General features: G+C 45.5%; 2 protein-coding genes across 9 annotated transcripts in view; both read right to left on the reverse strand.

Annotated features, from left to right (window-relative positions):
• Positions 1-424: 424 nt before the first annotated feature.
• Cyp2d26 (cytochrome P450, family 2, subfamily d, polypeptide 26) lies at positions 425-4,770 on the reverse strand. Of its 2 annotated transcripts, NM_029562.2 has the most exons (9): positions 4,303-4,563; positions 3,444-3,615; positions 3,026-3,178; positions 2,787-2,947; positions 1,976-2,152; positions 1,651-1,792; positions 1,288-1,475; positions 774-915; positions 425-673 (listed from the first exon to the last, which is right to left on the reverse strand). In NM_029562.2, exons 1-9 carry the CDS (start codon positions 4,489-4,491, stop codon positions 495-497), a joined length of 1,503 nt encoding a protein of 500 aa, NP_083838.1. In that variant the 5' UTR covers positions 4,492-4,563; the 3' UTR covers positions 425-494. The 2 variants fall into 2 exon arrangements, with proteins under 2 accessions (NP_083838.1, XP_006521587.1); XM_006521524.4 differs by lacking the exons at positions 425-673; positions 774-915 and adding an exon at positions 956-1,073 and having other exon boundaries at positions 4,303-4,770.
• Positions 4,771-18,764: 13,994 nt separating this feature from the next.
• Positions 18,765-26,217, reverse strand: part of Tcf20 (transcription factor 20) — a 179,657-nt gene continuing 172,204 nt past the window's right edge. For 3 of the 7 annotated variants that reach the window (XM_006520732.3, XM_006520733.1, XM_011245551.3), the window contains exons 4-6: positions 25,929-25,978; positions 24,799-24,921; positions 18,765-20,105 (exon numbers count right to left, since the gene is read on the reverse strand). In XM_006520732.3, the coding sequence (XP_006520795.1) occupies positions 24,838-24,921; positions 25,929-25,978 (134 nt within the window). In that variant the 3' untranslated portion in view covers positions 18,765-20,105; positions 24,799-24,837. The remainder of the gene's footprint in view (positions 20,106-24,798; positions 24,922-25,928; positions 25,979-26,217) is intronic. The other 4 variants (XM_011245552.3, NM_001114140.1, XM_011245553.3 and 1 more) reach the window with 4 other exon arrangements.

Here is a 26,217-nt window from a genome sequence, read left to right on the forward strand (position 1 = left end):
GTGCAATGTGTGACCAACCCAGCAGCCATTGGTAGGTCTTTATGTATGATATAAGGTCAACCAGGGAACACCAGCACAACCACCTTTCCTCCTACTTTATCTGGATGCTTCCTTCTCTCCTCCCTTTCATTCCACCCTACTTCCTCCCTTCAGCACTCCATGATGACTACCCATCCCTCGTCCCTTTCTCATTAAGAAGTAGTCCAGTTTATATAACCCATGCAGGACTTGAACTTGCCATCGTCTTGTTTCATCCTCCCATGTGCTTTACTGGAGGCCACTGCTCCTGGAGTAATAAACTTAATTCTCACAGCATCAAAGTTGTTCATGGGTTGGGCTGAGACAGAGGGGCAAGAAGGTTTATAGACTGTCGTCTTGGGACACAATTGAGATAAGAGTGGGTGATGGACCAAGAATCTGAGTTGCAGACACAGAACTTGTTTATTGAACACCAATCAGGCCAAACTTGGGGGAAGGTAGGACCATTGCCCCTGCTATCGAGCCACTGCACAGAGCTGATAGGGCTCTGGAGTAACTGGCATTGTATAGATGCCATAATCACTGGGTCTGGGCTGTCCATCGGGCACTGAGAAGCTAAAGCGCTGCAGGAGGCAGGTGAAGAAGAGGAAGAGCTCCATGCGGGCCAGGGGCTCCCCCAGGCATGATCTGCGGCCTGTGGGTGGGAGAGGGTTCAGTTAGTCTAGGACCTCATTGGGGCTTCACCCTCCAAGGCACCCTGAGAAAAGACAGGCAGCCAAGTAGCCTGCAGTCACCTGCTGAGAATGGCATGAAGGCCTCGTGCTTCACAAAGTGGCCCTGGGCATCCAGGAAGTGTTCAGGATAGAAGCGGAGGGGCTTCTCCCAGACAGTCTCATCCTTCAGCACGGAGGACAGGTTGGGAATGAGTGTCGTCCCCTGGCAGGAGGCACATGGTGTGAAGATGGGCCAGGGTGGGCCTGCCTAGGTCGTGGTCACCAAGTTCACAGGCACAGCCTCTACCTCACACACGGGATCCTTGCATTCACTCTCACCCGTGGAGCCTCTGAGCACCTTCTCTTGTACCATCCAAGGCCCTGTGACAAAGTTCCCATCTGCAGTGCCTCCTACAACCCCTTAAGCTCATTTCACTGGCCGTCCTTTTCCCCAGGGACTCTTGAGCAACGGCTGCAGTGTACTCACACCTAGCTCCATCCTGTCCCCATGTGGAAATCCAGTGTGTGGTGGTCTTGGAGTTTATCACCCATGTTTGCCCCGTGAGGATTCTCGGACCAAGGTGCCCATGCCTACCTTGGGGATGAAGAAGTCTTGGAATTTAATGTCTCGGGATGTCATATGTGGTAAATTTGTTGGGACGATGTCTGCAAAGCGTTGCACCTCATGAATGACCGCGTTTGTGTAGGGCATGCGGGCCTGGTCTGCCATCTCTGGATGCCGCACGTGCCCTATGACCTCGTCGATTTCCTGGTGGACACGGCCTGGATAGATAGGATCTCTTCTGAGAAAAAGCTGCTCACCCTTGAACTTGAACCTCTGGCTTTAATACGATGGATAAGACTCCCATCAGACTGTGGGAGCCTAGGTCAAGCTAATGCGGGAGCCACTAGTTTCTCAAATGCCTCTTGCCCTCCCTCCCAGCCCCACCAGGCTCACGCTGCACATCTGGATGCAGGATCATGAGCAGCAGGGCCCAGGACAGTGTGGTTGAGGTGGTCACCATCCCTGCCATGAACAGGTCAATCACCACTATGCGCAGGTTCTTATCATTGAAGCTGCTCTCAGGATTCCCCTTGGCCTGGGCCAGACAGAAAGGGTGGGTTCAGCAGGGAGGAGTCATCCCACAGTGGCCTCCCATTGTTCCCCGGAAACCCAGGGGCTGAGTCACTTGGTGATGCACAGGACTCTACCCATCTGGCATCACAGCTCACAGGACCTCAGTGCACAGCCCCTGGCCAGACTTCTTGGAGCTGCCATTCACCTTCTCCACCTCAGCCAGGAAGGCATCAGTCAAATCTCGGGGTGGCTGTGCAGGATCCCAGGTCGAGTCGTGCTCAATTAACATCTTATTCACTAAGGCTATGAATGAATTCAGCTTGGGGAAGGCTTTATCAGGCAAACCAGGGATGTGTAGTAGCATTGGGATGGCATTCAGCACCTGTGAAAGAAACAAAACAGGTCCAGTTGCTTTTCTTTCTAATTAAGAATTCATAATTTTGTGTGCCAGTGTGTGTGCACATGCATGTACACACATGTGCTTGCCTGTATATAGTGACTCATGTTTTGTCATTAGAGAACAACTTATAGAGTAAGTTTTATCCCTTATATGGGACTCAGGAATCCAGCTCAGGGCTCCAGGCTTGCTTGGTAAGCTCATTTACCCACTGACCATCTAGCTCTTTTGCCCCCGGGGGCTGTTTCTGCTCAGTGTTTACCTGGACCAGTCACAGTTCTCAGCCTCTTCCGCAATGGACTCAGAATCTGTCCCTACCCATCACCTGCTTCTTCCCCAGTTCTAGCCTGCATGCTCTCCTGTAGCTCAGGGTGAAGAAAAGAAATACTCTACCCTTCAAATATAACAGGCTTGTGTGGTTTCCCTGCAGGCTCACCCCCTTTCTAGAGCCATTAACCTTGGTCTGCTCCTCCCCTCCACTTATCTGAGGTTTGTCAACACCCAAGCCTTTCTCCCTGCACTTGGCCATCACACCAGGCCCACCCACCCTGAATTCATACTTACTCTGATAGAATTTATAGCATAGAAGTGGCCAGGCCCACTGCCCCGAGCCACATACCTCTCCGACGAAGCCAGTGTCTTCTCCTAAGCTTTCCTTCAATGTTTTGAGCATCCTGTTGAAGAAAGGGTCTTCATACTCAAATCGACGAGCATAAATGAGGGAGGCGATCACGTTGCTCACAGCTTTACTTAGGAGGGGGCTGGGATTGAAGGGATGTTCTAGGATTGGAGATGCAAGCAAGTCATGATAGTGCTCTTCAGTCCCTGCTCACACTCTCCATCTCTAACATCACCCACCGGCCTCCTTGGTGAAAGCATCGCAGAGGTGGCCAGCCTCCTCTGTCACCCACTGCTCCAGTGATTTCTTGCCCAGGCCGAAGTCACGCAGGGTAGACACAGAAAATCGCCGCTGCTCTCGCCACTCGGGCCCGTAAGGTGCAAGGATCACACCTGCAGACATATCTGTGTGTAACTGAGGGCACCTAGCTATGTGGTCTCTTCTGTTCCCAACATTTCTCTGTGGTCAGTCTTAGCAGTCAGTGCCCAGCACTTTTCTAGCACATATTGGCACCTTGCATTCCTTAGGCTCCACCCTCCACCCCAGTGTTTTTCCCTTGCCTTGCCGGACCACATCATCTCCATTAGGTCTGTCTATCTTCTGCTCACCCCTCTCAAGCCCTACTCTCCCTGCCTTGCCCCCACTATAGAGCTTTGCCTTTTGATTTGTGCCCATAGCCTATGTGATTATAGATGGGCATTAGGGGGCGGTCAGAAGTGTCCTCTCCATAGGTCACCAGCAGTTCCCGCACTGCCTTCAGTCCGTTGACCACAACCACGGGCTTCCAGGCCATCTGTAGGCTGAACACATTGCCATAGCGGTTTTGAAGCTGAAATAGGACAGAGCACATAGGAAGTAGAGGTTTCCAGCAGAGTGGAAGATCAATACTCTTCATACAAGTCTCTGCTTCTCTCTCTCTCTCTCTCTCTCTCTCTCTCTCTCTCTCTCTCTCTCTCTCTGTGTGTGTGTGTGTGTGTGTGTGTGTGTGTGTGTGTGTGTGTCTGTGTCTGTGTCTGTGTCTGTGTCTGTGTCTGTGTCTGTGTCTGTGTCTGTGTCTGTGTCTGTACATACACATATATAGAACTTATTGAACCTTGTTCCTGACATATGCTGGGCAAATGCTCTATCACAGGCCTACATCCCTAGCCTATGGTTGGGGCACCTTGTTGCTTGGCAACCATATCTTCTCAATTTAACAAAGACCTCACAGCAAATATTATCATTCAGCTGTGACTCAGCCTGAACAAGATCCTTGGGTCCCTTCATACTCCACCATACAAGAAAAAATTCAGGTTCCTAAGATAGGCAGCGAGGCCTGAGACCACACAACAGGAAGAGACTATTACACACACACACACACACACACACACACACACACACACACTCCACTTTGTTTTCCCAACAACTCTTTTTTTCTCTTGGGGGCCATCTTCCTGTCTTTCCAGTGGCTTCAACACCTCCACGTGCTGCCTGGGTCACTCTGACTTCTTCTGTCCTCCACCACCACCTCTCTCACCTTGTAAAAGCTGTATGGTATGTTCTCGAAGTCCACCTGCAGCAGGTTTCCCAGCCCAGGGAATGGCACAGGGCCTGGTGGGTAGCAGGCAGTCCAGCGCTGGCGCCGGTGCACCAGGTCCACCAGAAGCAGGAAGATGGCTGTGAATATGACCACAGCCCATAAGTCATCTCCAACCAGCAGCCCCATGGCTGCCCTACTGCTTCCAGGCTTTTGAAGGAATACTCGTTCCAGAAACTTAGAATCAGGAAAGATCCTCTTATGATGGACTGGGAACCTGGTCCCTTATAAAGAGGGAGGAGGGGAAGGCTGCACTTTGTTCTCTGCCTTGAGCCAAGTAGCTGTGTTAATTAATGTTCAAACAGAGCCTATATGGGGGAAGGGGGTGTCAGAAAAATCAAGGGAAAGTCAACATCAGAGGTTCCTGCCCTTTCTTCTTTCCTGTGGTGCTTATCCAGGGGAGTGGCACTGATAGCTCCACAGAGAATTGCATAGTGGTTATATTGGGTTGGACACTGTAAGCACAGCGGGCACGTAGCCATGGACCCTGCCTCAGGGTGCAACGGTCATAGACTAATTTGCCACATGACCAGAGATCCGAGGGGACCGAAGACATTGTCTCAGAATGGAACAAGGCCTTTTGGAGGCTTCAGGGAACACTTGGCTAGTAGGATATGAGGTCTGACTGACACTATCAGTGGGCACTATCACTATGCAGCAATGGCCACTGAAGTGGCTTATGTGGCTAGCAGATGAGGGTGAGGGAGAGGCAGTGTAAGGAAGGAGGCTCCAGCCTGTGGAGCCTTGAGCACAGGTAGGAGGTCATTCAACTCTCAAGGAAGGCCAAATTCAAAACCTGGGGACTTCTTAGCTCTCACCCGAGAAAGCTGAAAGGCTGTCACCAACTGTCAATAGAATTCTGGGGAGGCCAGCTAGATGTCCATGTAGTTGTCACATGGGGACCACTATCTAATTTTATTCACTCTTGGCTTTTTGTTAGGTCAAGCCCTGTGCTAACAATCATCTTAAGAGGGATGGAGAGATGTCTTCCTCGTGTTACATGGGCGGTGTTTTTGAGATATTTGTGAATACTGCCAAACATGGGGGGATGGGGGGTAAGACCATCCTGGAGGCTCAAGGAGCACATTATTGTTAGGACACAAGTAACTTGCAGGTACTGCAAGACACAGCACCCGGCTATGACAGCAAGTGCCACTGTCTGGTTTTTGTGATGAGAGGCAGTGGGAAGAAGGGGGCTGCAGCTCCTGGAGTCTTGTGTTCAGCTTTGAGGTTACTTACTGGGTTGATTGGAGAGGCCAGACTCAGAACCTGGAAGCATCTTAGGTCAGATCTGAGAAAGCTGAGAAACTGTCAACAGTTGTTGAGAGTCCCAGAGGCCTGTAGGTTGGACCAAGTACTTATCACATGGTGGCCTCTGTCTCTTTTTCACCCTTGGTTTCTTGGTGGGTCAGTTGTTCCCCTGACAGTCTTCTACATGGATATAGGTAAAGCAGACCTTGTGCCAGAGGTCTGTGGGCTGGGTGGGGTAAAGGGTCCCTCCCCACACCCACACCCACACCCGTCTCGATGCATGTTCCTGCCTATTCCTTTTGGCCCTGCCCAGCTGAGTTATGGTACGGTAAGTCAGGAGCCAACACAGGTCATGGGTGGGAGATGGGAGGCAACTGAGACGCAGTTACTGAGAAGCTGAGGCAGGTAGGTTTCTTCTGGGATGACTGTGACTCTTGAGTGTCACCTTTGGAAAGCTTAGTTGGGGCAAAGCTTGGCCAGAGGTTGGCTAGTGTTGGTTACCCTTTCATTCCCGGATGCTTACTGTACCCCTCATGGTGTGAGGCACAGCAGGACTGTGGTCCATTAGCATAGGCTGTTACCTATGAAATCTCAAACCACAGAAACAATGCTTGAGATGATGCATGTAAAGAAATGTAAAATATTGAGAATATCCTGGATATTTTCTTTATTCCTAAAGTGCACACAAAGGGGACTGCTGAGCAGGATCATGACACTGACCAACCTCCATTTCCACCTCCCACACTGAAAAAGTATTTGCAGTCGGCAAAACTGTTCTGAGACCTAGATAAGGGCCTGTGACTTTTAGTCACAAAGAACATAGTCCAAGGGGTTGGGGTGCAGGGCAATGCCTGGCAATCACTGAATCAGGTTCCCCTGTGGCACTGTTTACTTGTGAGTGGGGCAGGGTCATCAGCCTCATGAAAATCTGAACTCAAGTGAAACATGACAGTTGGCACAGTGGAGGCTCTTGGTTCTGAGTATAGACGTGTGAGCATGTCTCACCTGAGACAGTAGATCCCAGGTAGGAAGAAAGAGCATGATCTTTGATCATAGATGATATAATTGTGCACGAAGGAAAACAGGAAAGGTTTCACAATACTATCTGAGAACATCAAACAATTTCAGCAAAGGCAAAAAGTCCACACACACACACAAACACTTGTTCTTTCCTAATCTAACAATGAATATGCTATACGAAATAACAATGAATAAAAATTTAAAGACAATAGAATGACAAGCAGTATTACACATAAACTAGCATTAAAAAAAAAAGTAAGTATGTTAGGGCTGGGCAGTGACTCTCACAGTATGGCACTTGCTGAGGACATGAGGTCATCTCCTAGCATCTAGATACTCCAAACACTCCCACAATTCCAGTGCTAGGGAGGCAGCAAAGGGAGGATGCTCAGAGCTGCTGGTGACTCAGGAGTGGGCTCCAAGTTCAGTAAGGTGGAGAGGGACTTAAGACGTTCAACTTTGACTCTGGCTTCAACACAGAAATGAGGATGTGCACACATGAGCATTCGTTTCCCTATGAAGAGTTGCACACACACACACAAAATGAATAACCTACAAAATCATCATTAGTGACTGAAAAATATGTAAATGGAATGCATCGAATAAGTAAAAACATTTTTTGTTTTGTTTTTGATTTTTGAGACAGGGTTTCTCTGTGTAGTCCGGCTGGCCTGGAATTCACTTTGTAGACCAGGCTGGCCTTGAAACCAAATAATTCTGCCTGCCTCTGCCTCCTGAGTGCTAGGATTAAAGGAGTGCACTACCATTGTCTGGCTAAAGAAGTAAAAATTTAAAGAGAATATTAAAACAGGAAGGCTTGCTTTGCTGTTCATGAGCTGGAAGGCGTGGAATCTAAGCATTAAATGCAGTTCCTATCAGATTCAAAATCTCTAAAATTTGTATAGAATATCAAGAGACCACAAATGCTGTAAAAGATTTTCAAAAGACTGATAGTTTGGGAACAGAGATGGCTTAGTTGGTAAACAACTTGCTACTCAAACACAAGGACCTGAGTTCACATCCCCAGAACCCAGCAATGCTTGTAATCCAGCACTGTACTTGGGGAGACAGAAAGACCCTGGGCAGTTGCTACCTCTAACCACATTGGTGAGATCCAGATTCAGAAAGCAGCCCTGTATCTAAAAGCAAAATGGAAAGTGATCAAGGAAAATGTCTGACATCAACCATTGACCTCCACATTCAAATTCCCATGTATGCACATGGATACACACACATACACACACACACACACACACACACATACACACACACGAGTTCGAAAGACTCACATTTCCTATTTTTAAACAGGATCTGGCTCTGGTTCATGATAGGGCCAAATCCCAGAAGACCCACTGTATAAGCCACAATGCACTTCACACTCTAACCTACATCACAGCACCATGAAATGATGCAGCACTTTAGAGATTCATCCTTGATACACTAGGGCCAGTTGACAGCTGTAACTAGTTCCTGACCATCATCCCCAGAGGTTCCTACTCACACAGTTAGGCTAAGAGGGTAACAATCAAAACCTGGAGTATGAACACAGTGTGTGATATGTTCTTGTGATCTCAGTACTTAAGAGTTCTAAATTAAGTTAAGAGATTACCCAGGACTGCCTGGACAACCTAGTGAGACATCTTTTCAACAGACAAGTTAAACAAGAGTAAAATGTATGAGGAGTGGACACCACTGGGAATGCAACACTTTTGATACAATTCAGTCAAAATAGCCTGTCATACCAATGTTCTGGGTTATGTATATGATCCTAATCACAGTATTATTATGCAAAGAAGATATACACCAAAGGAGACCTCCTAGAAATCAGCCCCCAAAGGACATTCATGTGACCTGTGTCTTTCAATGAAAGGCCACATATATATGGTATTATAACAAGATCATAATGGTGCAGAACTTTTTCTATCTCTCACCCACACTGTACCCATGCAGCTATCAGATTACAAAATTCCTAAAATTTGTAAGGAATATCAAGAGGCCAAAAATGCTGCCAAGCATTTTCAATGCCACTGTGTCGCCATTCCCTATGCATTCAGTGTAGTGACATGCTTGGTAGCCTCAGAGCAGCATGCTCTTCCTTCCGTTGCTGGTATACAGTAGGACCCACCATTTGAGTTTAAATTGGTAAGACTCTGTGAATTGCATGAGGAAATTGCCTAGTGTACTTTCCAGAGTGAGTACCTGGTGTAGTATATCTGGTCAAATGATGAGTTCCATACAGAAGACAGTTTTAGTAGGAAATGGCACTGGGCAACCCAATAAGAATAAAAGCTTGGTGAAAAGCTAGTACCACACACAAAAATGAAGTTTGAATGGATCAAAGACCTGAAGGTATATGCTCACCTGTAAACTCCTAGGAAACGCCTTGGGACAGAAGCTTCAGTGCAGCGAGTTGTTGGTGGCCACTTGCATAGGACAGACACAATGGCACATGCATCAAAGAACTGAAGACAAAGTGAGTGAGTGAGTGTTTTGAGACAGGGTTTCTCTGTGTAGCCCTGGCTGCCCTGGAACGCCATCTGTAGACCAGGCTAGCCTCAAGTTAGAGATCCACCTGCCTCTGCCTCCCACGTGCTAGGATCAAAGGTGTCCACCGCTGCCCAGCCAGACTTTTTTTTTTTAATAACTAAAAACTTGTGTGTCTTACAAGGCGGCCTGGCTGCTGAGATGGCTTGGTGGGTGAACACCTGCAACCCAGCCCAACAGTCTGAGTTCAAGCTCTTGGAGCTGCATTGTGGAAAGAAAGTTCCATTTCCTTCTGGTTGAGCCAACTTCTTACTTCTACACATGTGGCACACACACCTAAATTTTTAAAAAAAAAAGTTCTTTAAAATGCTCATTGTCAAAAGATGGGAAGAGAAATCACGGGAAGGAGAGACTTATGACAATCCAGGTGTGGCAAGACAGTAATACTTAGAAATAAAAATATGTATCCGATTTCTGAAGCAAATATGAGCCAAAGACTTACATAAACATTTATGCAAAGCAAACAACCAACAAGCACATAAACAGTGCCCACTGTCATTTATTAGTAGTACAATGAGGCCATTACTGTCATATTCATTAGTGTGGCTTCTATCAAAACAGTCTTAGAAACACAGGCTTCCAGGAGGCAGAGCTTGCAAACCCTTGTGCATTCTTCACAGAGTGTTAATGGACACCGAGGACGATTGTAACTCCTCAACAAAACTAAGGATACCATCACCCAGGAGTTCCTTCGAACATACAGAAGGAAAAGGAGGTTCCCAGAAAAGGTCACTGGATATCCATGCTCATAGCTACATAGTGTCCACTGACAGATGAGTGCACAAACAGAAAACATGGAGCAGTGATGGTAGTCCCCATTTTCCAAGGGACTAATCCCCAAGACCACCCTAAAATGGCTTAGAACTAAACCATAAAGCATACTATGGCTTTTCCTATGCACAGCCATCTAGAATAAAGATCAAGTGCTACCTTGGTAAGGCTAGCTCTCACTGCCTAGTGAGAGCTCAATAGTATGCAGAGAGCAATAATGGCAAGAGAGATAATGGAGTCTCTGAACGTGGTCTCTCATGTTGTTTCAGTGCTGCACATACTTCTCAAGGGATAATGGGAGATGGCACATTGTCCAGGGTGACAGGAAGGACAAAGCATGATGATGTGGCATTTGTTCTCTGTGGCTTTATCCCTCACATGTAGACACTGTGACCCTGTGTTAAGGCGATAGATAGTGGAGTCCTCTGTAAAGTGGCTATCTGTTGGAGTGACCAATAAATCAGTATACTGTAGAAGTTGAATATTTTGGAAAAGGCCTCATTCATGTACATAGTGAGTGTGACTGAAGAAGTCAGATGTAATCATTGTTGTTATGTTGTGTTGTGATGTAATGTTATGTTATGTTATGGTGGCTCAAAATCTAATGCTAAAAATGACTCAAATTTTCCATGTAATATTTTTAGATGGTGGCTGTCCAATCTTAATAAAATGAAGGAAAGAAAGCAGATTTTGTGGACTACTATTTATATAATAGAATGTTGTTTTACCTTAAACAAGAGCACTGACATCCTCTACATACAAGGTGAATGAACCTGAGGTGAAATAAACACCCACAAAAGAAAAAATATATATATGGGATTCCACTATGTAAATTCAGATAAACACAGTGGTTGTTAGCCGCTGAGTGGAGTAAGGAATGGAGAGCTATTGTTTACAAACAGAGGTTCAGAGTATTTTTCCTTTTTAAGTTGACTCCTGCCTACCGTCAATTCTCACCAACCCTGCAGCCATTGATGGGTGTCTATGTAGGTTAGCTGTGAACATCAGCACAGGTGTCTCTTCTTCCTTGCTGTCTCCCTTATTACTTACTGTTAGTTATTATGTGTATGAGAGACAGGCAGCTCTTGAATTCTCTTTGCAGTTCCCAATAGCCTCATGTACTGCATGCCACTGCTCTTGCTACAGTACAATCATTTTCCTATCATCCAAGTCATTTGTTGGGGAGGGGTGACACAGTTGGGTAAGTGCTGATTGTAGATTGTTGTCTGAGAGCCCATGACATGAATAGACATGAATTGAAGCTGGATCAGGAAAGCAAATGCCTGTCTTAATACTTGTTTAATGTACATCAATCTGGAATTCTTAACCTTGCTGGTGTATAACTGTACACAGCTGGTAGGAGCTTGGGCTAACTGGAAATGTTGAAGTTGCCATGAATACTGTGCTGGACTGTCAGGTAGACAACAAGAAACTAAAGGGCAGGCTTCGTGTTAGCCAGGGGCTCCCTGAGACAAGTGAAGCAGCCCGGGAGTGAGCTCAATCAGTCAGAGATCTGGCTCCATCCTCCAAGATATCCTAGAAAAGACATAGGGATCCAGGCACTCCACAGACACCTGCTCAGGATGGCATGAAGGTTTCTTGCTTCATAAGATGGCCCTCAGATTCCAGAAATGTTCAGGATGGAGTTGGGGAGGGCATCTCCCAGGTGATCTCGTTCTTTAGCACCAAGGACAGGTTGGTGATCAAGTGTCTCTGTCTCCTGGCAGGAGGCAGAGTATGAACCTTGGGTCAATGGAAATACCAAGCTCCTACTGCTAAGTCCATATGCATAAACTCTACATCTAGAAGTGTCTTGCTATCTTAGAGGAGCCCTGTAGTTCTTCTCACCCAACCCTTTGTCTATGCTTTCTACAATCCTGTTGCTTGCTTTCATTTGTTATCCCACTTCCCTGGAAACTCTGTGGGCAATAGCCACAGTGTACAACCACTCACATCAATATGCTGGAAATTCAGAACAAGATAACATTCATTTGGTGTGGCTATACTAGAGAGAAGAGTCCATGCATAATTTAGGGATGAGAAAGCCCTATCTTTCTTTTTTCTTTTCCTCTTTCTCTTCCTTCCTTCCTTTTTTTGGACAGGGTTTCTCTTTGTAGCCCTATCCTAGAACTTGCTCTGTAGACCAGGCTGGCCTTGAACTCAAGAGAACCTCTGCCTCCTCCCGAGTGCTAGGATTAAAGGTGTGCACCACCACTGCCCAGCTAGAAGCCTTATATTTCAATTTCACAAAATGTCACATGGGACAAATTCACTAGTATTGTATCTCTAAAGTGCTACACTTCACGAATCATAGCATTTGGTAAAAGACATGCAAGCCTGGTGTGACATTTGTGGAAGCCACACCTGCCCCATAATACCATCAGTCTCCTTTTGGACATGGCCTTGAGACACAGCATATTGCTTCAGTGGTCTGAAGTACAGGGGACTTCACCCAACATTCTATTTTCATGTTAAGGGCTGATCCATGTGAGAAAGATGTCTATCACTTTTGTAGAAATCTGGTCAAGCCAATGCTAGGAGCCACAAGTGTCACATAATTCAGGTTTGCAGCCATACTTTCCCTTCCAGCTCTACCCTTACACCACATATCTAAGGGCAGAGTCACGCATAGCAGTACCCAGGCTAGCAGGGTGAGGTGGCCACCATCCCTGCTTAACAGGTATGAATATTCTCCTCTGATGAGGCTCTAGGTGCATGGAGATTGCTCTACATAAGACACTATGGTGACCATGGCACCTTGCAAGAGTCAACTTCCACCTTCATTAGGTGGATCCAGCATCCTAAGGAAACGTGGCATCAGTCGTAGATGAGGGATGAACCACATCAGTTTAGTTTAGGATTAGAACATTCTTCTATCTCTGTCTTAAGGGCTGATCCATGTGAGGATTATGTTAGGGCTAGAGGGGTGTCCCAGAAGTGAGAATCTGGGTTAGGTTAACCTTATCTTACACTCTGGTACCTCTCTCCTCCCTTCCTTGTGTCCTTCAGTCCATCACCCACAGGCCTATCAGCTAGTATAGCCTTAGTCATCCACTGCTCCAGTTTTGTTGTTTTTTGTTGCCCAGGCTGAAGTTACAGAGGGTCAACACATAATCTCTGCCACTCCTGTCACTTCTAGTCCATGAATTACATGCACACACATGTGGTGTGCATGTAAGCAAGTACTCCGGGCAGTGTACTCTACTCCCAACACCTTCCCTCCTCTGGGTTCAGCAAGATCCTAAGATGCTGCCCCAGTTCCTTCTACGTACTGTCTCCACCATAAAACCCAATGGCTTTTACTGAATTGTTGACTACATCATCACTCCCATTAGTGTCTGTCCTGGTCACTGACTCTTCTGTGCCATTTTTGCCACCCCATACACATCCAGACCTTTGCCTTTGGATCTGTGACTAAAGCCCAAGTGTTCACACTTGGGAACTGGTGGGTGGTCTAAGGTGTTCTCTTCATCTTTACCAGCACTCTTGCTACTGTGTGTTGGTCACACTGGTTCCTTAAAGGCTACCTGTAGGCTGATCAGCTCTTTGAAGCAGTGCTGAAGCTGAAGTGGAAGAGCAGAGAACTTACAAGTGAAGCTCCCCAGCAGATAGCAAGAACCAGTAAGATCTGCCACAGGAGCTTTCTGTTGTGTGTTGCTTGTTACTGTCCTCAGAGCCTTAGATATGTAGAGCAAATGCTCTACCACTGAGCTGCATCCTCAGCATGAGATCTGTTGCCTTGTGGCTGGGAAGTCTATCATAGAAGTTCAGCAAAGGACCGTTACTCGATACACTTGCTCAGCAGTGACCTAGCCAGAACCAGTACACCTGTCCTCAGTTCCTTGAGGTACAAGACCTATGTAACACCAAGAGATCTGATCTGCCACAGCACCTCTTTTCCTGACAGAAATGTTGCACTAGACCCTAACATTCCTGCCCCACCCCCATCAAGACCTCCTCCAATAGGATTAATGGCTTGGGACTTATGACTTCTGCTGTGTCTGATTGGATCTCATATCTGAAGCACAGCCTGCCCTACTTGTGTTTGTCCTTCCATACTTCTGCTCTTGGAAGTGCACCATCTTCAGGTCCCGAAATCTTTCTTTTGGAGGTTTGTGGATTTACTGTGTACTGCTAAGGTCACCACGACCTATGCTGCCTTCTATCATGAACTCCCTCACTTTGTACAGACATGTTCTCAAACTTTACTTGCAGCAGGCTGCCTAACTCAGGAAGTGGCACAGGACTTGGAGGATAGCAGACAGGTCAGTTATCCATCAAGCCCACCACATGCAAAAGAGAGCTGTGGATATGACCATTGGCCACAGCCCAGTCTGCAGCCCCATGGCTGCTTCCAGGATTCGTTGGGGACCCCTCTTAGTCCTTACTCCAGTCACTCATGAAAGGAAATACTAACATTGCCTAGGCACTTTGTTCCTTACAAAGGAGCTAAGGCTGCCCTTTGTTCTCTTGTGCTAAGCCAAGCTGTTAACTGGCAAGCTAGAGCAGTAGTTCTCAATCTTCCTAATGCTGCAACCCTTTAATACAGTTCTTCACACTGTGGTGACTACCGACCAAAAAAACCATTTCATTGTTACTTCATAACTGTAATTCTGTTGTCATGAATTGTTAGTATCAGATATGTGACTCCTGTGAGGGATCATTTGACCACAACACACAAATGAAAAGGGATTTCAACCCACAGGTTGAGAACCTGCTGTGCTAAAGCGTGAAGGTGGAAGGAAAAATTGGCTGGGCAGGCTAGGCTCCATGGCCCAAGCACCACTGGCCCTCTTGTTTGCAGAAAATGATGGGCTGATGACAAGGAAAGGCTAAGCTACCTAGTTATGGTAGCAAGTGCTAGTAGAATGGCCTGTGTGAACAAGCAAACAACAGTAAAAGGAAGGCAGTTGGAATCTACATAAATCTTTAGAACAAGTCTGAAGTCATTCAGTTGATTACACAACCTGGAACTTCTCAGATCTGGTCACTGTCAGAGAGAACTGACATCTAAAGGATGGTCCAGTTGCTTTTTGAACAAAAATGAATCTTCATTTACCTTTACTTCTTGTGTGTCAAGTCTGCCCCCAAGTCATTTTAATGGCATATGGAGAGTGGTATTCCCCTTATGCCAGAGGCCTGTGGTTAGGATGGGCCAACCACAAGGAAAATTAAAGAGTGAGGCTTGTGCCTTCCAAGGCTGGTACTTCTGTGCCAGGCACTGCTGTTCCCACCGCACGTGCCAACTCATTAGTTCTCCCCAGGGTCCTCAGAGGCAGGTGTTTTCATGCTATAAGAGCATAAGTGACAGCAAGTCAATGTGGTATTGCACTGTACCAGACTACTACTTGATCTGAGCAGCAATTCTGTACTGCTTGCACATGATAGTTCACTGATGGCCAATACTGACTTATTGCTTTAGAAAAACTCAAACTAGCCATGCTTTGGGACCCATGTCACGGGGTTAAATGTACAATGTACTGGTGGGCCCTCTAGACACTCTCATGAGACACTGAGCTTCAAAATACTGTAGCTATGAAGTGAATTAGGTCTACACTTGAGTCCTGTAGGCTTCAGAGAGCCCTATATGACCCAAACACTATTGTGAGAACTCTAGACCAGTTACGAAGCTGTAGTAGCCAGCCAGTGAAGTTCCATTAAGAGGAAGGTTTGATCATTTTTATGACATTTCTTCGTTTGGGGAATAGCCATGTCAATGGAAGGAAACTTCTAATTCCCAGCTCTACCCACAAGAGTGTCAAATATCTAGCTTAAGAAATGGGTAGCCTCTTGAGCTGCAGTCCCAACAACCATCACTGGGGGGAGCCAGAGATTACAGGCAGGGGAAGCTGCAAACTCATAGGAGTTGTTTAATGGGCAGTTTCTATTTTGCAAGATGAAAAAATGTCAGATCTTAGTTGCAGAACATAAAGAAAATATTCACACTTCTAAAAAAAATCACAACTCTAAATTTTAATATGCTTTTAAAAGAGAGCCTAGAGAAATGGCTCAATGGCTAAGATTGCTGGTTGATCTTCCAGAGGACTCAGGTTCAGATCCCTGCACCCACATGCCAGCTTACAACTGTTCTGTAAATCTAGTTCCAGAGGACCTTCTACAGGTACTAGGCACACAAGTAGAACACAGTCATATATAAATAAAAATTAAAGGTTTTTATGAAGTCAAGTACATTTTTATTTAAGGGATTTGATTCCTTTGCTGTCCATCCAGGTCATCTGAAAATACCCCCTTCTCCAAGGAGATCCAGTTGTGCTTTTCATTTACATTTCTAATGTTATCCTCTTTCCTGGTTCCCCCTCTGCAAACCTCCTATCCGATCCCCTCTTACACTGTTTCTATGAGGGTGCTCCCCCACCCACCCATGCCTCACAGGCCTAGCATTCCTCTACACTGGGGCATCAAGCCTTCACAGGACCAAGGGCCTCCCCTCACATTAATGCCAGATAAGGCCCTTCAGTTCCTTCAGTCCTTCCCTTAACTCCTCAGTCCAATGGTTGGCTGCATCCACATCTGTACTGGTCAGGATCTGGCAGAGCCTCTCAGAAGACAGCTGTATCAGGCTCCTGTCAGCAAGCACTTCTTGGCATCAGCAATAGTGTCTGGGTTTGGTGCCTGCATGGATCCCCAGGTGGGGCAATCTTTAGATGGCCTTTTCTTCAGTCTCTGCTCCACACTTTGTCCCTGTATTTCCTTTAGACAGGAGCAATTCTGGGTTAACATTTTGGAGACGGGTAGGTGGCCCCATCCCTCAACCAGGGGGGACCATGTCTAACCTCTGGATATAGTCTTGACAGGTTCTCCCTCCCCTTTGTGGTATTTCAGCTAATGCAATCCCCATGGGGTCCTGGGAGGCTCTTGCTTTCCTGGCATCTGGAATTTCCTGGTTGCTACCCCCAGTTCCCCATCCCCCATTGCTATACACCTCTTTTCAATTTCCTGATCCTCTGTGCATCTCCTCCAATACCTGATTCTGCCCCTCTTTTCCCCCTCCTTCTTTCTTCCTCCCAAGTCCCTCATACCCTCTACCCCCTTGATTATATTGTTTAGAGTATTAAAAATAATCTACATACATACATACCTATCAATATGGCTAACATAAAAAATATCTCCACACGCTGGCAAGGATGTTAACAGGAACTCCCATTCATGGGTCATAAGAATAGCAAAAAAAAAAAAAAAAAAAAAAAAAAAGGAAAAGAAAAAAGAAAAAGAAAAAAAGGAAGTTTAGCAGTTGCTTATACAACATTTCTTTACCATATGACACACTGATCTGAAAACGTGTGCTTACACAGAAACCTGCACAGTATTTATGGTAGCTCTATTTATAAGTGCCCAAATTGGAAGCAATAAAGATGTCCTTTGGCAAACAGGAAGTAGGAAAAACTGGGCATATCTAGACAATAGAGTATTTTTTTGGCAGCAACAAAAAAAAAAATGAACTTTGTAGCCATAAATACATGAAGGAACCATAAACATGTATCACTAAGTTGGAAACAGCCAATCTGAAGTGGCTATACACTGTATGACTAACTATACACCACTCTAGAAAAGGCAAAACTATGATGATGATAAAAAGACCATTGGCTGTCAGGTTTTGGAAAGGAAGGGAGAAGCAATTGGCACAGCTGTATTAGGGTAGCGAGCTGTCCTGTAAGAAACAGTAATGGGGGTGCACGGGTGTTATAAGTTTGTGTAAATCTATGAAGTATCCAGTACACAGCATAAGGAGCAAACCTTGACATAAATCACAGACGTAAGAGGCAATTATGAAGTATCACAACACATGTGCTACTCCAGAGGGCCACACCCACAATGAGATGAGCTGCCACAGGAGGATGCAGGTCCATAGGAGCTTATCTTCTGTCCAAAGCTACCATGAACCTAAAACTGCTTTCACAAAACCTATTACAACACACATGCACTGACCTTATAAACTGCAGGAACTGAAAGGCAGAGACAGCCACGGCACTGCCCAAGTCAGGAAACTGCCATCAAGAGGAACTGAATAGGGTCACTGCCCACTCAAGTCATTTCTGAATCTCATCAATAAAGCTGTGCTCAGGTCCCACCAGCAAATGGAATGGGAACAAAAGAACAAAAGGGAAAGTGACGAACATCGGCTGTCAGGAAAATATTTTCCTCAAGACACCCATTCTTCAAGTTTTATGGCTTAGTCCATGACACCTGAAATCTATCAATTTCATTTTAACCGTGTTAATCCAGGTTACCAACAAGAGACGCTAACCAGTTCAAAAGCCATCATTTCTATTCAGGTCTTGTCCAGCTGTCTGAGCACGGTCCCACAGCTGACACAGCACACAGCTCAACACTCATAAACCATCCACATGGGTGTGGTGAGAAATGGACCACACTGCTTGGTATACCCATAGAGCAAAATTAACCTGCCATTTCTGCAACCCCAAATTGATGAGCACATTAGAACTGATTTATAATTGCTTACTTCCAACTCAAAGGAGTATTTAAAATATTTGTTTTCTTTAAAAAAAATCCATTAACATTACATTATACTTTTACAATCCTCAAAAATCAATGCTGATTCAGAATATGTCCTCAAGTCAACTGCAGAAAGTCAGAATGGGCCCCACAGGAGGCAAAGAACCCTGGGGTTTGGTTTCAGGCTCTGCTGGCAAGGACCACCTTGCCTTCCAGAGGAAAAGGAACAAAGGGATTGGGACTGATGGTAGCCCCCTGGGGAATAGAGCCAAAGACTTCCTGGGAGGGCCATTCTGGAGAAGGAAGAGACACATTCACTTAAGAGTAAATGAAAAAGGACACAAGGTTAAAATGAAGTTTATTACGGTTTTGTTTTTTTTTTAATTTTTTTGATTTTTGTTTTTTTAAATAAAACTGTTTGTAAAACAGCTATTTTATCCCCACGGCAGAGTGACCCCTGAAAGATGCACATATCCCTTCTTAAGGCCTTAACAAGATTTTTTTTGTACTTTTTTCTTTTTTTAAAACTCATATTTAAAAATTATACAATTTACAAATCAAAACAATACAACATAAAGAATCACATAGCATGGGCAACATATCTGACAAGTCCCCTTTCCACTCTAAAAAATAAAAGCAATAGAGAAGTGTTAAAGTGGCTGGCTCTGGTCAGCTTAGTGCACCCACATGGCTCACGCCACAGTTCTCTCCTAGACTCTGCTTGTTTCAGCAGCAGAGGCCTGGGCCTCCATGGTTTCCATGGATGCTGTGGGTCCCCACAAGGGTACCAACTACATGGAATGTGCCAAGGAAAGAGGGCGCCAGAGATAAGCCATTCCTTGGGTACACCTACTGCTGTGGGGCTACTCTACATACTTGGTGGGGCCACAGTGATCCAGGATACAGCCATGATGTTGGGGCATCTGCCAATTTCACCACTACCACCCCACCCCCCGCAAAAAAAAAAAAAAAGGAGGGAAAAAATAAAAATAAATAAATAGTGTTTCTGGAAAGAAAAAAATTTATTTGTGTTTAAACATCATTCCCCACACTTTTGAAAATGACCATCCCCATTCTGTCCCCCTCCCTCAAACTTCCCCTGTGAGACAGATTCTAACCAAGGGAAGGGTGGTTGTCATTTGTCTACTCTTTCAGTCCAGGGTCTAGTGTTCACTGAATTGTGAGACAGGCTAAAGATCAAAGCCACACCCCATCCTTTATGAGATGAGTTTGTTCAGTTCAATTTCACATTTAAATTTCATTGTCATTGGAACAAATTTTGAATTAACTAGATAATTTTAAAATAGAATCAAAAGGGATAGCGCACCTTTCATTTAAACAAAGTCTTTCCAGACTAAAAATAGATTTATATATATATATTTTTTATCCCTCCCTTTTAACTCCCCGTTTCCCCATCAGCCCTCCCCTCCCCCCTCCCCCACATTGTCACTATGGAGATTGTGTCCATGGAAACAGCCATTCCAACATCTTGTATCTTTCTTTTCCTGTGGTGTCACCAGTTTGAGTGTGATGTGAGAACATAGGAAGGAAGTGCTGGCATGGGCAGGCGCAGCGCAGCGGGGGGTGCAGGGCAGGGCAGGGCAGAGTGGGGTGTGGTTGCACAGCAGGAGGATTCCATTCCGTCACGTGTGTCCTCCACCTTCTCATCTCCACAGTCTCACCTGGAAAACAAACAGTAGGCACTGGGTGCTTCCAAGTTCCATATGGTCTCAGCACAGCTGTTGTAGCAATGGGAGAATGTGGCTTTCAACAGGGATCTTATACTCAGACCTTTCTGTAGATGGCTGCTGATTTTGAACACATTCAAGCTCAATGCCTCCACTATCTTGTGGCTTTGGACCCACTGGTTAAGGCATTAGTGATACAAGAGAATGGGCCTTACAGGGAAGGGGCCAAAACAGGAGAGTATTCCTTGACCTCCATGACTGGGCCCTGTTTGAGAGTTTGTGTATGAATCTTGCCAGCATAGTAAGGTCTGTGGTTGGCTCAATAACTTGTAGCAAGGCTCAGTCCTCAAAGTAGCTAAGAGTATTCTATTGTTACTGAAACCTAGAGCACCTACCCAAATTGTGGAAGGATCACATCACAACTATTCTCTAGTTGAGTCTGTTCTTCATGCAAATAAGACTTTTCAGAACCTATGGTGGGGAGGTGGGATAGGCCTAGCCCATTTTCTGAGGCTTGCATAGAGCTGGGAGTTTTAATTCTATTAGTTCTTCAGGAACCTGAGGTACTCAAGAGGCTCTGGGGCTTCTCTCATCTATCATTTCTGGTTTCAGGAAGTTACTCTTATGACCCATGTAGGGCAAATAGACAGTTTGTTCAAGAGACTGAGGAGTGTTTCATGGTCTGTCTTATTTATATGAGAAGGGTTCAGGAAGACACAATAGTTTCCAAGGAATCAGTCCATAAAAATTACACCAAAAGTCACTGTTGATGGCAAGTTGCTCTCATCCTTGCTTTCTGCCAATATCTGCACTTTCTGCATCTATCTGTTTTGGGTGTTCTCTTTGTCTCTTCCTCAAACCTCTCCTGCTATCACCACCAACAGACAAACTTCAGGAAAAAACAGGCCTCTGTGTAATAACTGCTTCCACAAAGCTTATCAACAAGCACCAGCTGGGAAGGCTGGTGTGTGTCCCGGAGTGGAGAATGCACCATTCAGAAGCATATATACATATATACATATATATACATATACACATCTGCCCTTGCTAAGTGCTTTACAAAAACACCAACAAGGAGGAAGACACTTTGCAGAGACAGCAGTGTATATACAACAACCTAGACTCCAGCTCTGGGAATGTAGGTGTCTTATGATGGTGCTAAGGTACCTTAAAATCCATCTTCAAGATGAAGCAGCTCATGTTCTTCAGGAGGCGACACTTGCAGAGACTGTGTTTCATTGCATGAAACATGGCTCAGAGGAGGTAGCTAGGCCTCAGGCCTATGTCAAGTAAGTTCTCTGTCATTCCAACCTGATGAGGGTTAATATCTTCTTTAAATCTCACGACATGTGGATGTTTATCACTAAGAACGGTTTGTGAAGAGGGTAGCTCAGTAGAAAGAGCTGTCGCCTGGCATTTGGGTTCTATCTTCACAACCACAAAACAATAAGCTTCTTGATGTTCAGCAGGTAGATAGAGCGCTGGGTTTCGTTCTGATGTCCCCAACATACCCTGTGGCCTGAACCTGAGAAGGTTCCCTTTGTATCCTTCTATTCCAAACACTCAACCTGACTCTCTCAACAGCAACAGGCATTACCCAGCTCAACTATGCCAGGATTCAGAGGCAGTCTCCTCTCTGAAGCTCACATGTGATCTCTACATAAAGTGGAAGAGTTCTCCGAGAGAGATCTAATTCTGACTCCGTATCAACTTAACTTTCAGAGGAGTAATCCCAGTAGCACCCCCTGGATGAACCTAGGGTTGGAGTGACACTCATCTGTGGATGGGCCATCTGCTGCCCCAGAGGGAACTGGGAGGATGCCATCCCTTTACTTTCCATGGCTGTTCTGTGTAGGGCATGTGGGTAGGTGCTATTCCTAGCATCCAGGACAGAGCATCACTTCAAATAATGGTTTCTGTTCCCTGTCTACTGCATCTCAGGATCTAGCAGAGAAGCTATGGTCCCTATCCACACCTGCAATCTAGCCCGAGAATAACAATCTTAGTATCACTGAGCTACCGTGATGCTTTCTCATCCCCAGAAATGGGAGGTGGTCTACTGGGCAACTGTTCAAAGACTTTACTTTTCTTATCCTCTTAGCCTGGTGGTGACAAGTGCATAACCCCCACATGCCAGAGAGCATCTTCTGTCCTCTAGCTCTGGCACGTTCTGCTAGACAGAGCAGTTGTAGCTCTCAGAAACACTGAGCTGGACAGCAGCAGCAGCATGCTTAGTATTTGCTGAGGCCTCATCAAATCCTCATTGAGTTCATCACTATTCTTTCTTTACAAAAGAAACAGAAGCATAGAGATACTAAGTAGTTTTAACCTCAGTTTCAAAGCCCCTTCCTCACCATTCTGTGTGAGAAAGTGGGGTACCAGTAGATCAGGACACACATATGGACACTCACTGTCCCTTTCCTGCCTTGTGTAGGTCCCTGTTAATGGTGGCTCTCGATCTGATCCTGAGTATGAGTGTTCCTTGAGGACAGGACAGTGGTATGATTCTGTCTCTGACCATAAGGTTTCAGCAAATACTTGGCACTTGAAGGATACTGACTGACCTCAATGTAACAGCTGAACAGACAACCCAAGAAAAAAAATTTACATTTACATTTCTTTTTTTGTGGGAAGAGTCTATAAAAAGAATATTCCAGACATTAAGACTGGATACTAGCTCTGTCCTTTTATTCAATAGGTAACTGCTACAACCTCAACAGACTTGAGGCCCACTCCACACAAGGGTCAGGCCTCCTATGACCAGATACCAGCCCGGGAAGTACAGAATACAACTCACTGTTCTGCTCAGGGTCTGGGGCTGGAGCTGGAAGAACCCAAGAATAAGTAGGATGACAACCAAGGTCCCAAACACATGAGTTACCAAGGTCTGGATTCCAAAAGTCAGGCTACAATTAAAGACAAAACCAAGTTCCACCTCAGCCAAGCCTTCAAGGACACTTACTTCAAGAATATGTCTCATGACCTGCTTAGAGTTTGACTCTAACCACTGGGCCAACTTAAAGAGACAACGACATAGAAACTGCAGATTCTACTTAGGTGGCATTCAAGTCCATTAGTTCCACTGAAGGCCAATGTAAATAGTTCTCCAAAACATACACACAGATATGCTTGTGTGTGTGTGTGTGTGTGTGTGTGTGTGTGTGTGTGTGTGTGTGTGTGTGTGAGAGAGAGAGAGAGAGAGAGAGAAAGAGAGAGAGAGAGATCACCACTTTGTACAGCTTGTACAAACCAGCAACTTCTAAAACTGCAGAGCTGACAACGCCTTGTCAGTCCATTAGTCTTCATGTTAGGTAGGACCTTGTGCCCCAAGAGCAAGTAGGTGGTTTTCATGAACCTTTCACAAGAGGCAGGCAAAGACAAAAAGCACTATAACAAAGCACCCTGCATCCCTTCTAGGGAGCCCACATCTGAATCCAGACCTATGGCACAGCAAGGTGCAAGCAGCCTTCTCTGAAGTCAGTAAATGAACTACCAATTAAACAAACATTTTCATGGAGGAGGAAAGCCAAATACTCTGAGATGGATTCAACTGTTTTTCAAATTTATGATTTTTTTCCAGAAAATGACAATAAAAAACCTCCTAGATTTTAGTCTAACCAGGGAAGAGGGCAAACCCAACAGAGAATGAGCCTGTTGTGGCTGTAGGAACAGAGGACCCTATTTAGAGAATTATCCCTCAGAGACAGCTAGTACCTCTGCCCACTGGAGCAACAAGGCCTCTGGCCATGTAAGTTCCATTCTCTTCAGCCTACTTTTTCTCATCCTTCAGTGACATGCAGGGCAGAGAGGACAAAGCAAGCTTCCAGACCCCGTCTCCACTAAGCTGCATTCTTATGGCTGTGAGCACACCCATCACAGTTTAATACCTTGACACCATTAAGAATATAGTGAAACTGGATGATGAAAGTCCAGTAAATCTCATTTGCCTTGTTTTTTTTGTTGCCTTTTTTTTTTTGGGGGGGGGGTGCTGAGACAGGGTTTCTCTGTGTAGCCCTGGCTGTCCTGGAACTCACTCTGTAGACCAGGCTGGCCTCGAACTCAGAAATCCGCCTGCCTCTGTCTCCCAAGTGCTGGGATTAAAGGTGCGCGCCACCACTGCCTGGCTTGCTTTTAAAAAAAAAAAAAAAAAAAAAAAAAAAGAATTCTTCACAATACTGGAGTGAGATTACAAATAATAAAATTTGGAAAATATTCTGTTTGTTTTTTCTTTTCAAAAACAAACGAACAAACATAGTATATAAGCCTTACCAAAATTTAAGGATTTTTGTTTGTTTGTTTGTTTTGTTTTTAAAGTGACCACTGGTTAGGTTCCACTAAGGCAAGAGTCAAAAGACCAGGCTCCTGGCAGAAGATTCCCACCCACAGGGTTGTCTTAGAAGCTCTGCCTTTAGGACCATCACTCATAGGCTCATTTGTCAGCTCTTCACTAAGGGCTAACTTTAGAAAAGTTGTCCTGACTCCAATTGGCAGTGGATAGTTAGTTCTGAAGCCTTCTTGCAGACATTCAGGAAGCTAAATAACAAAATAAAAAGCTGTTCTGTTATTGCTTTATTAATCCACATGACTAAAAGCTGGTGGTGCAGCCTAGAGCCATTAGGAGGCCAGAGGCCAGATACACACGGAGCTGGGTGAGGAGGTGGTGGGAGCTCAGCAGGCCCCAACTCACCTGTGCTTGCTGTCCATTCCCACGTGCACACTTCCCCCCTCACCCCCGCTCGGACTGCTCTGTGCTGAGGCTGCCTTTTGCGGTCTTGTTCTGCAAGGGGGGGAGAGGGCATGGAAGGGGAGGCTGATGCCGGCCAAAGCCAAGAGACAAGACAAAAGGGACAGAACAGGAAATACAGTGTGTGGGAACCAGGAAGGGTAGACGAAAGGACAGGAATGGCACATGGAAAAGGAAATAAAAAGCAGAGTCAGTACTGAATGACAAACAGGAGGCACCCAGACTGGGCTTGCTGAGGTAAAACATGATTATAAGTAAAAATAAAGAGAATACTGTCTGATCCTAAGACCCATCTCTGAGAATTATTCTTAAAAGCAAGCATAATCTGTCAGGAACATTCTGAGGACAGTCCTCTAAAGATGACTCCTTTAGTATTTTCCAGCCCTTCTGGAGACTGAGCGCCAATGACCACCAGGTGTCAGTGTGACCTCAGCTACACAGATCCAAGTACAGGAAAACAGGGGCAGCAGGGCAGCAGAAGTTTCCACCTTTGCCCTCCTCCTTCATCCCATCCCATGCTTTCTGTTGTACCGCAGGAATGGGTACAAGTCTCATCTTTTCACCTTTCCTAAAGGAAGTGAGCATTCACCACACTGGGAAATGGGCCGGCAGCAGCCATCACCTATACACCGCTGGGTTGCTTCTGCTGCACTACTTGAGAGAGAATGAGGGCTTCTCCCAGGCTCTGGAGTTGGCCTACTTACTAGTGTGATAGATGTTTCTAGACCAGGCCTTGCACCAACTCATTAACCAGATCCACAAACTAGATAGAGTTCTACTAAAACTCATGTACAAAGCAGTAAGTTTTATTGGGTCTGATATTTAATTACTCCTGAATCACAGACATTCCCCTCAAAAAACTAAACCTCTTCCCAACCTACCACAAAGGCTGTTGGGCCCCTTCCCCAGGGAGTCATTCAGTTCAGTGACACGCCACCTTCCAAAGGCCAGGAGAAGGCTACAGCTACAGCATAGGGAACGGGCACGGGTGAAGCCTCCCAGTGTCTGGGGTTTACCCCTATTTCCCAGCTACATAGCCAGCTCCACTGAGAGTGCAGGGGTCAGTGACTCACCTTGTGCTTGGGGCACCTCACCGAGAAATTCTCCTCATGCAGCAAACAATCTACAAAACAAGACAGTCAGATTAGAATGTATGCTTAACTGAGTATGGCTATACTGGTTGGACAGATACACATAAATGTAAGGGGCCTCAATACTGATTTATTTCCTTCCTAGTTTCAAATGTATATATGCAATACTCTTTTATATAAAATAAACCAACAGTACTTGTGGAGAAGCCAGATGCCATTGGACATATATGTATTTCCCCTAGCTTTATTATGTTTAGTGGATTATCCAGGG

The sequence above is a fragment of the Mus musculus genome, chromosome 15 (assembly GCF_000001635.26).
Source record: "Mus musculus strain C57BL/6J chromosome 15, GRCm38.p6 C57BL/6J".
Classification (NCBI taxonomy): Eukaryota; Metazoa; Chordata; class Mammalia; order Rodentia; family Muridae; genus Mus; species Mus musculus.

Excerpts from the sequence above, each read along its gene's own strand:
- Cyp2d26 (NM_029562.2), bottom strand. The coding sequence starts at position 4,491 with ATGGGGCTGCTGGTTGGAGATGACTTATGGGCTGTGGTCATATTCACA. Across the intron at positions 2,153-2,786 it reads ACACTGGCTTCGTCGGAGAG|GTGCTGAATGCCATCCCAAT; the intron begins GTATGTGGCTCG and ends TTTCTTTCACAG. Across the intron at positions 1,793-1,975 it reads TCCTGGCTGAGGTGGAGAAG|GCCAAGGGGAATCCTGAGAG; the intron begins GTGAATGGCAGC and ends TGTCTGGCCCAG.